A 12,688-nucleotide genomic window follows, 5' to 3' on the forward strand; every position below is an offset into this window, starting at 1 on the left:
TGCCAGATGGACACACAATGAGTAACACAGTAAACAGTAAATCAGCATCGCTGTGGGTGTACTCGTTAACTCCCAGCGCATTAACGAGTACTAAAACAGACAAACAGACAGTTGTACGGGAAAGTGGCCTTAAATTTGTTTTGACATTTCATGCTCACATGATCAGTGTCGGCGTCGATTCGGTCCAATCGCAGGCTGTAAATCAACTGTAAATATGTCCTGCTGTACCAACAACCTGCAAGGTATCACTGGACAACAACAAGGGGTTCAGTAATCCATCTCCATATAACTTCAGTGCTTAAAACAATTATTAGTCAGCGATGTTTTTTCTCAGTAATTACAGTTTATGGATTTTGAAAAATGCAAATGTCAGACTTGAGCTTCCCAAAAAGCTGCAGTAATAAAGGTCATCTCAGTAAGCCAGATGAATGAAGACGAATAAACGTTGGTAATGGCCGGGATAGACGAATGACAACAATTAGAATAATGTCAAAGTGAACAAAGGTTGCCTTCTTCTAACATTTATTTACAGCAATATTGTGTCACACATAATGTGGCTAATCTAAGACAGCAAAAAAATCATCAATAATTCAGTGTGATGGCACAAAAAAAGTCCATACAGCAGTGGAGGTCGTTTGGTTTTTATGTGTGCCCGACTGGCTGCATCCAGGTACGGTCCTGTAAACACACTGTTAAACATCAAATGTCTGATTGAAAGTCAGAATGAACGGGCATTTCTTGTGAAGTAGGTGCTACTGGGACATGCAGGCTGGCTGTGGAGCTGTGCTGCTAACACCTTTACTTGTGTCTACCTTGACTAGATTGTAGCACTGCGCTAAAGCAGCTGTCCAGCTGGCTGCCGTTTAGCAAACCATCGGTCAACAAGCTAACCATCTGTGCTGCCCCTGAACAACAAGTAAACTTGGTGAATTCAAGGCTGCACATTGACCTGATCCACACCTGACGTACAAACTTACAACCTACGGAGCAGTTCACACTCTGATCTGATCAGGGCCACATGAAACCGGATGCACAGATAATAAGATACTTGCTCCATTCTGTGAACTCTCCAGCTGCATGCCCTCAACGATCGGCATCATCAGCGTGCGTTGCTATTGGTCAGTGGTTCAAACTCTTGTGTCAGGGTTCAACTTAACCAGACAGCTCTGAGCAATTTACTTCATGAGCCTCTGTGAGTGAGTGCACTGACTGATTCCTGGAAAACGAACTGATTTTATTGTTGTGAATGTTAAGTTATGCTCAGACAGGACCTTCTGCCTCACACTACTTGTGTAGATTTGCAGCACAGTTTGTTGGGTCTGCTTTTATTAGTCCCAAACAGCCAGTGTGTCAGCTCTACAAATGCAGTAACCTTTAACAAAACGATATTTACATGTCATTCAAATCATAAGGCTGTTGTATTTACACACATCAACAACAACAAGATGCTCCATCCTTTATTCATGAGGTTCTGGAGGCCCTAGGCCCCGGCCTGCAGCGGGGCGTCGAGGGCTCTCATGTGGACACTGGGCAGAGTGAACCAGGCTAAAGGAAGCTCCCGTCCGGCGCTGTCGTCTTGGAACTTAATGTTAAGGAAGAAGTCTCCGGTGTAGAGGAAGAGCAGAGCGCCCTCGCACACAGAACTCTCTTTGGGTTTAACCTGGAGAAACAGAAGAGACGCAGTCAGCCGGCATCGACTCCAGCTGGGAGTCAGTTTTCCTTTGCTTTGATAAAAAAAAGGTGCAGACAAGCGTTCCTTCAGCTGAGAACAATTCCCCAAATTAAATTGTTTTGCACATTCACATGAGGGATCCATCCATTCTTTCATCTTCTTATTAAACTCCCAACTCTTTGTTCTGGCACAAACCAAGTCTTTCTCGATTGCCTGCAGCTTCGTCAACATTCAGGAGTTTGTTACGTAAAGACTCCCTTCTAGGATCCCCGCTCTGCTGAGGTTATTTTTAATTTAAAGATTTCAGTTTGTGATATTTCTGTTTTTGTGGGTTTAGCCCATTTTGCTGTAGATAGTTTGTTTTTTCCCCTCCCTTCTAGACAGCTGTTGCTTTCTTGTATTTCAAGCAACAACAGCGATTTCCATAATGCATCAAAACAAGCGTCATGTCTGCCGCCATTGCTGCCAAAGGTGCAGGATGTTAATGTGCATGTTATAGCGAGCACAATGAATGAATGTGAGCCAATGGCTGCCTGGAGAGGAGGAAAAAATACATCTAAAATTTAAAACAATGTTCTGCTTTAATTGATGCTATCGTGTTTGTTCATATTAACATGCAGTAAATGATACACGACAATGTAGCTGTTAGCAGATACACAGCTTTTGTGCTTTTAAAAAAAATATCTCTCAACCCAGCTGGCGGGTTTGAAATGCATGTTTAAAAAAGAAAAAAAAGGCAAATTTTTATCATTTATCAGAGTCAGAAACTGAAAAAACAAGATAAATCTGTCTGATTCTTATCGATGGCGTGTAAACTAATCATGTGTGAAGCACAGTTCCATCTGGAATATTACACAGAACGAAGCTTAAAATGCTCATGTTTCATTTAAATCACCTCATTCTTCGTTGATTTCAGAAATAAACTTGTTGGCAGCTGATCCTGTTAAATGCTAAACTTCTCTATGCAACTGAGAAACCATGACTGACTCAGCGGCAATCAGAAGTCAAGAGCAGAGATGAGACAAGTAGTGAAATATGAACAGTATGTAGAGTCACCGTTTGTGTCCAGCGTATGCAACACCTGAAGCTGAATATGTTGACTTTAAGGTTTTTCAATCTTTCTTTGTTTTTATGATTTACACGTTGCATTTGTCAACACAGCTCCATCCAACTAAACTGTAGTGTTGGTGCCATTCTCTATTCGATGATTTATGTTCATGTTTAGTTATTCTTTTTTGGATGTGTTTGGTACCTGCTTTTGGTTTTGGGGCTTGGAGTTTCTGGAGTGGGCAGCCGGTGGGAGCTGACGCTGAGCGGTGGCGTGCAGGAGCTCGCGCATCGATTGGATGGTGATGCTGTGTGTTTGTTCTATGTGAAATTGTTCATTAAAGACGGGGCGAACACACCGTTTTCTACCGTCGTTCAACTAAAACACGAGTAGACTCGTTCTTTCCGTCCGACCGAGTGGTTATTTGCTTATGGACTTTAAGAACAGACATTTAGCCACTACATGTAGTATGTTATAAACCACTTATTAAACTACTGTGTGCTGCAGCAATAAGAATGCTGGTCTGTGCAATTTCAAGTAAATCGTCACCAATGTTGCTTTCACTGTTTTTCGTAGACATTTTGAGTTACAATTTTTTGTGACACCATTTTAAAATCTGTTTTTTTGAAATGTGATGCAACTGTGTGTTCAGTATGACCTCTTCTGCTGTGAGCTTTCAGTATTAAACTTTTCACAACAACTTGAAGCATTCTGGCTACATAATGTGACATAACTTGGCTTAACATCTCAGCTGTTTGCTACGGTGCTCCCGCCCCGACTGACCGTGTCGATGTAGAAGGTGTTGGAGCCGATGAAGGTGACCCCGTCCTCCAGGTCGTAGTTCTGCACTCCGTTCTGGTAGTCCTGATAGGGCACCACGGTCAGAGCCAGAGGGCCCACCGAGTTCTTGCTCAGATTGGTGAGTTTCACCTCCAGGGTTACGGCGTCGCCCACTTTACAGTCGGCGATGACGTCGCAGTCACATGGCTTCCCATTCACCAGCACATCTGGAAGCAGGAACAAAGAAAGGAGAGGATTAGCACTGGCAGGAGTGAAAGGGACTTTTCTTTTGTCAAATGGTTTGTGCAAAAATGGAGCTGTGAGGAATTTGGCAGGCAAGAATAAAGACCTTTCAAACCAATATTCAGATCTCGGTGCACGGTCATTCACAGCATTCCCATCCAATCTCCACTTCATTTGTATTCATCAAAACCCAACCCGACCATTAATGGCCTATCATACTGTGTCTCGTGGAGGATCAATAAGCTTTGTTTGTTCTAAAATACATTTTATTGACGTCAGCGGAGAGTGCCGGAGCTGTGGGTATTAAACTGAATTCCCTTCTGTTAATCTCATGCATGACTAATTTCTGTCTTGAAGGGACGAATTAGATTGTTGGAACAATCCCAACGCGCTGCACACACACACACACACACACACACACACACACACACACACACGCCATTCAGAAGTACATATCTCCCTACTCACATGGCTCTACCTCCCCCCCCCTCTCTCTCCTGTCACAACCAGCCGAGAAACACTGAGTGAGTTCAATTCAATTCCTCTAATGTGTGGCCACTGGCTCCTGATGTGGCCCCTATTTGGCTAAGGTGCAGAGGGAGACACAATGATTTGTTTTGAACAACGAGCTCAGTGAACTGAGCGCCTCGACGCTCCTGGCGGGCCGAGGAAAAGACTGACTCCGAACATGGGGGAATTCAGGGGCGCCCAAAAAGATCACCCGAGTAATGACTCCTCCGAGAATAACAACACACACACACACACACACACACACACACACACACACAACCGCACGCACGCCAACCGGTTGTCATACGCTTTCTAGTGTCACGCCCGTGGCTGTGATAAACACTGAGTCAGAGCGGCTGAGCCTGTGTGACAGCCTGATGAAAGACACGAGCTGCGTTCGGTGCTGCTGGTGTGCCGATCTGTTGCGTACAGCGAGAGGTGGAGGTCGAGGGGAGGGGGGGGAGTATGAAGATAGAGAGATGATCCAGCTGGGGGGGACGAGGGGAGGTGGAGGGTTGGGAGTGGGCGGCTGAGGCCGTGCTGTCACAGTGAGCGAGAGAGCCCCGGGGAGGCTGGAGCTACAGGAGGGTGACATTCAGCTTCACGTCTGTATTAAAAACACACTTCACTCAATGCAGACAAGCAGAAGCACGCACGCTGGGACTCAGAAGAGCTCTTCAAAAATAAAGTATAACAAAATTGATGAAAATGTCTCTGAGTTTGATGTGATAAATCCATTTGCTGACACTGACTTTTATTAAAATGCTTTTAATTGCTGGATTATCCTCCAGTTACATCCTGGACAGGGTTTTTTTCCACACCGCTTCTTTACTAAGTGAAGACACTGGTTTCACTGGGATCCTTTGACACCACATATGCATGGAAAATCTAAAGTAATTAAATATTGTTGATCTCTTTAGCTGTAACAGAAGAATGAACATGTATGTTTTTGCGATGAAGAGGTTGCTTATCAAACCTGAATATGAGTGTGATTTCCCACTGCTAAACAACAACAACAACAACAACAACAACAACAACAACATAGCATCAGGTCTACCAAAGAGGGCAACCAAAAGTCTGTCATCCATCCATTATCTATACACCGCTTAATCCTCACCAGGGTCATGGGGGGCTGGAGCCTATCCCAGCTGACTCAGGGTGAAGGCAGGGGACACCCTGGACAGGTCACCAGTCTATCACAAGGCTACACTTAGAGACAGACAACCAAGCACACTCACATTCACACCTACAGACAATTTAGAATCACCAATTAACCTCAACATGTTTTTGGACTGTATGGGAGGAAGCCGGAGAACCTGGAGAGAACCCACGCTACACGGGGAGAACCTGCAAACTACACGCAGAAAGATTCCGGTGCCCCCACCGGGACGCGAACCGGCGACCTTCTTGCTGCGAGGCAACAGTGCTGTCAACTGCACCACCCTGTAGCCCCAAAGTCTGTCAAGTGCGACTTAGCGTTTCCATTGGTTGCACCAGTGTGCTTGACATTTAACAGGACCGTCTGTGCGTGTCTCTGGAGGGCCTGTTCAGATAAAACCACTTTGTTTCAACTATCTTCTTTCACTCTCATCAAGCTAATTTTTGGCCACATTCCTGTCTGAGCTGCTGCACTGCAGTAACTGAGGGGAGACTAGAGGCTTCTGTGTGCACAGCCACACAGCAGTGTTGTTAAGAAACATCTATAAATTTTCGTGTCTCCTAATGCTTGTGAAGAGTTTGGGCGCATTGGTAGATTGCAGTGTCTACCAACAGTCTGCATGTGAGGCATTAAGGAGATCTCTCCAGAAAACAACCCGAGCTGCACTCTCCTTCTCTAAACTGCATGAGGCTCTGTCTACACATCAGTCAAGCCACGCCACCCACCACCATAAATAAATTCTCAACCTGCGGAAACACTGTGGCCAACATTATGCCTTGCATTTATTGCCGGGAGTGCAGCCAAAGAAAGGCTGGGAACAGAGCTTTTGCTGTCAGATCACTGACATTCCGAATTGAAAAAAAAAAAAAAAAGCACACTGTCTCCAAGAAACCAGTCCTGTGCCATGACAGGTGCACGACCAGCAGAGCAGCCGCCCTCCACGAAGGGTTTCAGCACCAGGCAGCAGCTAACTGAAGCACCGACAAATCAGAAATTATAATAAAACAGCTTCGCATATTACCGAAAAAGAGCTACATTTGACTAACGTTAAGTCATCTTTATTAAAAAAGAACATATTGAATGTACAAAACAGGCATCTGCACCTTTATCCCTGTTTACAATAAGTTCGGTAACATGTTGAGGAATTTCCAAAGTTTGTGTGGGAGCTGCCAAAAAGGTTACATTTCTATAAATAAAATATTATTTGCGGCAATTTCGGTGCACTTAAATGATAAAGTTACCAATGGAAAAAGTACATCTGGTGACCTTAGCTCCATACTGACACACACATAGCGACTCAGAGGAGTTCTTCTTTTTTCTTTCTTCGTTTTCACATTGAAAGAAACAACAAACTTCCAATCAATATTTACTCAGCATTTAAATTTTTGCTGTGGTTTATTCAGAGAAAATGCTGGATTAAAAACAACTTATTAACGCAGCAAGAAACACAACAATAAGAAACACGCAAAGTGCTCAGGCACGATGCTGACCGCTGAAGCCTCTGCATGATGGAAATGGCTCAGAATTTTTTTTGTCAGGCTTCTTTGAAAAAAGGTGACGTTGGGCTGGGTTTCAACAGATTTCTTCCGGAAGAATGTGGCCAAAGTGTATAGACTGCATTAACACCTGGGTGTGATCCAATCTGCAAGCAGACCAGATCCAGACATGGTCTGGCTGCTGATGCACTCCAACTCTCTCCGTCATGTGCTCTGCATGCATTCTCAACCAGCACTCACATGCCTTTAGAGAACAGACACAGATTGTATGCAAGGCGTAAATGAGGTAATTTTTTTTTTGTTAATTTGGTAATCACATGCATGAGAAATATTGCCCTTGGATAGCATTGATATGAGTCATGTCCACTAACCACTGTGCCTTTTCCAAAACATGAGATCAGTCTGCAGAAGCTGCAGCTCTGTGATACAGTCATCGTCTGATTGCAGGCCTCTCGCTGCTCGGTGAGAAAAGGCAAAGTAAGTCGGTTTAGCCACGGATACATGTATTCCCAATGTTCCCTAAACTACACATCTGGCTGCGCTGATGTTCTTGTTGCAGTTCAAACATCTTTTCAACTGTCTCTCGCTGCTGTCAACTGCATATGGAAAATTATTGATTTCTGCTTTTGCAGGGAGCTACGTGGTGACGGTGCATTCAGACGCTCACATAACACAATCCTATCATAGCCTGTAACGCTCAGCCTATAGTGACACCTTAGCAAGTAGTTATATATAGTTTGTTCAAAGTCTTGTTGCTAGGAGATGTGCAAATTATAGGTAGCCTACATTGGCTCTAAAATTGGAAATAAATTCTTTCACATCAAAAGCGAACAAAAGAGGATGGTTAGTCTGTAATGAGCTGATGAACTCCCACACACATGCAGCTCAGTCACACACACCCACAGCTCGAACACTTGCTACAGAGTTTCTCTGCTGCGTTGTCCTGAATTGTGTATCAGCACAGAGAGGCAATCAACTGCCTTAGATAACCAACAGAAAAGCAAGCAGTGGGAAGAAACAGTGGTCTCCAGTGAGAAAAAAAAAAAAAAACTGCTCAGAAATACATGCAATTACTTATTATTATTATGAAGGACAACTATTATAGTAAAACACACGAGATAAGATGCCACTAGCTAATATTCATATTTACACAACACCACACACAGCACATCTTTGTATCTCCCCCAGAGAGGACTCTAAAGGTCATGACAAAGTGCAGCTTTTTAAAAGCATCTGCTGTGTGCGTTTCCTCGTGTGCAGAGCTGAGTGCACCGATGCTCTCTCGTTTACCTCCACAGCCCTCTGCAAAGTAGCTGTGCGGAGGAATGAAGCGTGCCTGGAGGCTGAGAAAGCACAGGTTACATCCCCGAGGCTCGCAGACGGAAATTTTCAGGGATTTTTAAAAAATATTAGATTGTGATTTTTACAACGAACATTGCGATTTAAATTTTGAAAGTTATTCATAGAGTAAAATAGAGTCCCGTCTTTGTGGGTCTACCTGGAACTTCAAACATTTTCTTTGTTGCTTCTTGTATAAGTAAAAAGTTAACATTATGTGAACTAAACTTGGAGAGTTTTTTTGCTTTTTAAACAGCTTTGCTATCATTTATTACAAAATAATGCTTGACAGAATTCATTAGCATTTATGAAGAAAGTAAATATATCGACCTGGGTAGGCTAGTTCTAATCATAGGTGGCTTTCGAGTGCAGAAACTCAGGTCGGGTGGTGCAAACTGTTACAGGACGGGCCCTGTAATCACCCTTTTTACCCCCATTGTGGTGAAGGATCTGACAGCTACCAAAAAGTAATTGCTGGATTAAACTCCAGTTCTATGAACAAGTAGAACAATTGAGAGTTAACTGTTCTGTTCGCCCATGTGGTGAGTTTGACGGTGCTGATGGTGATATTAGAGATGACTGCTACTCAATAATGGCGCTCCCTCACATATCGAGCTTAACAAATCAGCAGGGTGGGTCAAAGAAAGCAGCCCTGTCAGAGCTTCTACGGGGGCAGTTCTTACAGTTGGAAAATGCACAAAAGTTTGAGGCACCTGCAGTGGAAAATGGCCAAATGACAAATTGCTGTTGCAACCACTAATGCGACTGTTTATAGCTCCGCACTGTCGCTGCTTCACAGAATATCCTCTCTCAGCCCCAAGACCTGGAGGTTTCAATTCAGGTGCTGTAAGGTGAAAAACTAACAGAATTATAATATGATGTGCTTGAAAGTTTAAGTGAGAGTTTCCAACAACTGTGTTCACCATCTGTCTGCCAATTAGACTCCACAACCACCAAGCAACCTGTTAGCTACCTGATGTGAGTCGGTAATTTAAGGCTGTGGAAGCAAAAAATAAGACTCTCTTTCTCTTTTATGCACAGCACAAAGACACACCTCAGTTTAGTTTTTTAATTTTCAAACATCCAAAATGTTTCAGGGTGGTATTTCTCTCTAACAAGACCTTGTTACCATTCACATTACATCTAGTGAAAGGAACGGCCACCTTTTGTTTTGCATTGTTATTGTTGCAGCGAAATAAAAAATCTCAAAACAACCGCTCAGCCCCAGTAATACTTAAAAATCCAAACTGCATGTGTTATAAAGAAATGCTGCTTTTCAGAGGATTTAATGAAAGAAATTACATTTTCTTGCCGGTCTAATGAGGATAGTAGCTGGAGGGAGGAGAAGGGCTGCAGAGAGCAACAGAAAACGAAGTGAGCTACAGAGCAGCTCGGCCGGTTAGAAGAATTGCATCAATAAAACAAGCAACAAAACACGGAATACGTAAATGTCAGCGTGAAGGCGGATTTGGAAAGAGAACTATTACTGCAACAAAACACACCTCTGTTTTCTGTCTCCAACAAGTGCTGCAACAGGTACATCACAGGGTGTGTTTGTGAGGAAAGGAGTGTGTGGACGACGCCGTTTGCGAGGAACTGACTTGGGACTCCACTCAGCTCATTTTTAATGGATCGATTTGTTGGGTTGTGACAGGTTCATTAACAAGTTCCAACGAAAGAGAGGAATTGATCTGTTTATTAATTCCTTGCCGGTGCTAACGAGCAGGTAGAGCGCTTGCAACATGTTATGTAAGAATGTGTAGCTGGTTTTCATGTTAACACACAGCAGCAGACACACACTTCTGCCCAGATGCTGCTGCTGCTGCTTCTGGAGTCTGCAGAGGCGAAGCGCTGCAGCAGGCGTCGCCACAGCAACCAGGAGGGTAACAGAGTGAGGGAGAGAGTGAGATGACACCTCCCTCCCATGTGAGTATGAAAGCCACCGATCAAACTACGACTCAGAGATTAAACAAGCCTCTCCGCCCCTCGCCGTATCGCTGTCACCCTTGAAGTTGGAGCGCAGGTGAAGATAAAGATGACGAGCGACACCGGGTGATTTGCCTGTGTTTACAAGATTATGCCGTGTGTCACAGCGCGTGTCGATTCAGCTCATTAAGATTCAGTCACAAATATTGTGCAGCGAGAGAGGGAAGAGGACGAATCGGGACCAGACAAATATAGATGCCATGTTCGTCGCACGTCACGTGAAATTGCACGTCTGAAGGAAATGCTCATTAAACAAAAGGGCTGGTGTCGTGTCTGCAAAAGTGATCACACCAGAAATATGCTTTCAGTGAGCAAGTGTCTGTGTGGTGTTGAAAAGGAAAGTTAAGTTTATTATCCTATATGTATAGATAAATAGATATATATAGACATAGTCATGGTTAAGAATTGACAAGGCTGCAACCATCTGGGCTGAAAAGCAAAAGGCCAATGTGGAAGTGCAAAAAATGCAGTTCCTCAAACGGCCACTTGGGGCCATCCCAAAAAACAATCCCCATAGACTGTGCCACGATAAAATGCCAACTTTTTCAGCTGAGATAAGCATGTATACAGCCTGGTTCAAAGCTAGCTTTGGTTTCCTCAGCTAATTTCCTCATTCAAGATAACAGTATACGATGGTGACTTTTTAGCTGTATTTAGACCTAAAGTTATGCAGAAATTAAGGATCTGGCCACGTTGAGTGACAGGTGGGTGTCGTCATAGGACGGTCCATGGCCCAGAGATGTGGGCATGGCTGGCCTCATACTCCACCTCTTCCCACCTCTTTCTTTGAGAGTTTTGCAGAATTAAGGTACTTTCAAGATGGCAAGATAAAGCCGCCACACTGAGTCTGAAGCCAGTGGCTGATATCACAGAGCATTTGTCCATCTTTATATACAGTCTAGGAAAACAAGTCATTTACTGTTGTCCTATAGTACTATAGTCCTGCCAGAGATACTAGATTAATCAGTTGATTCCTTTTGCAGACTATTCCAAGTAGCTGCAGCAGAAAACATTTTCTTTGTACATTAGGCACGGATGGCAGGTATATGTTATCTGATAATTACAAGATGCATTATGAAAAAAGAAATTGTTGCAGATATGATGTTAGTTTACCAGAATGACTTCACTAATAAAAATAGACCAGTGACTCAAGCGTGCAAAGATGACCAGCCAACAAGTGACATTAATTTAATTACAAATTTAAACGCACTGTGATAAACAGGGACAATGCATTCTCATACAACAAATCACCATAACTGAGAATGGGTTCAAAGGGAGTTTAAAATAAAAAACACATTTTATAAAACACAACTATTTGCACTGAGAGAACAAAAAAAAACAAACATAATTTATACAGAAGTGTGGGTCACGCATACTACAATGACAGTGACTTTTCCTCGAGGATGAACATTAATAAAGAGTTGTGCTCCGGCCTACGTGACCAGGTCATCAAGGTTTAACAGCTCATTCCAGCCACTGGCCGCTAGCAAGGCAGGGTCATTGATGAATGCTCCGATGGAGGCGGAGGATGTGCTTTAAAAGGTTGAGGTGTGCTGCAGTAAGTCTAAAAATAACCTGCCAGTCTCTGATATCCCCCGAAGCCATCTGCCCCCTTTAGAATTATTCCCATAACAACCACTCATTTGATATCTGTTGTCTTTTCCTTCAACGGACATTTAAAGATTCCATCTGCTCTGATGAAAAAGAGCCAGGAACATGTTTGGATATTGTCCTACTCACTTCCACATTTACCAGCTTGGACTACAGCGCCCGTACAACTTGAACTCTGCAAATTTCAAAGTGCCCTGCAGCAACATATGTAGTCAAATAGGTTTTAAAATGGTGACGGCAATATAAACCAACCATTTTGTTAACTTCTCCTGCTGCAGTATCTTTCTAAAAGGTCTGAGTAATCACTGTCCATCTGTCCCTCTCTTTCAAATCCAACGCTCACTGTGTAATTATTTAACTGTTAGCAGGGACATATTTAAGAAGCTTCACCCAAAACAAGCAGACCTGCTCGGTTACTGCGGGTTCACTCAGCAGTGTGCAGCAGCAGCCTGTGGCAGAAAGATTGGCGGTTGTGTTCCAGCAACAGTTTATAAGCCTGGTAGAATAATATTGGCTCGTCTCCACGCAGGACACCTAAGCGAGCAGAGCTGCTACCAGCCTGTGCACACTCATCGCTGCTCTGTGAGCACCGTGACCACGAGAGCAAACGCATTACTCATCCAAAACATTCAACATCGCTTTCATTCCCTGCTGGTGGCTATGTGACTTATGTTTGCTCAAATAATAGTTCTACCTCTTTTTTTTTCCGCCCTTTGTTCAATCTCTCTCTGTTTTCCTCTTCAAGAACATTAGTGTACTCTGCTGGCTCTCTGTTTGCATGGAGGCACCCAAGGTTATCTTTGTTTAGCATCCTTATCCTTCACTTTCAGTCGCACTCTAAAGCA

The 12,688-nt window shown here is 43.6% G+C and overlaps 1 protein-coding gene across 1 annotated transcript in view; it reads right to left on the bottom strand.

Annotated features, from left to right (window-relative positions):
- Positions 1-505: 505 nt before the first annotated feature.
- Positions 506-12,688, bottom strand: part of trappc9 (trafficking protein particle complex subunit 9) — a 254,895-nt gene continuing 242,712 nt past the window's right edge. Inside the window, exons 19-20 of the mRNA XM_008285913.1 lie at positions 3,504-3,727; positions 506-1,660 (exon numbers count right to left, since the gene is read on the bottom strand). Coding sequence (XP_008284135.1) covers positions 1,481-1,660; positions 3,504-3,727 — 404 coding nt within the window. The 3' untranslated portion in view covers positions 506-1,480. The remainder of the gene's footprint in view (positions 1,661-3,503; positions 3,728-12,688) is intronic.

This window comes from Stegastes partitus, unplaced genomic scaffold (genome assembly GCF_000690725.1).
Source record: "Stegastes partitus isolate 25-593 unplaced genomic scaffold, Stegastes_partitus-1.0.2 Scaffold422, whole genome shotgun sequence".
Taxonomy (NCBI): domain Eukaryota; kingdom Metazoa; phylum Chordata; class Actinopteri; family Pomacentridae; genus Stegastes; species Stegastes partitus.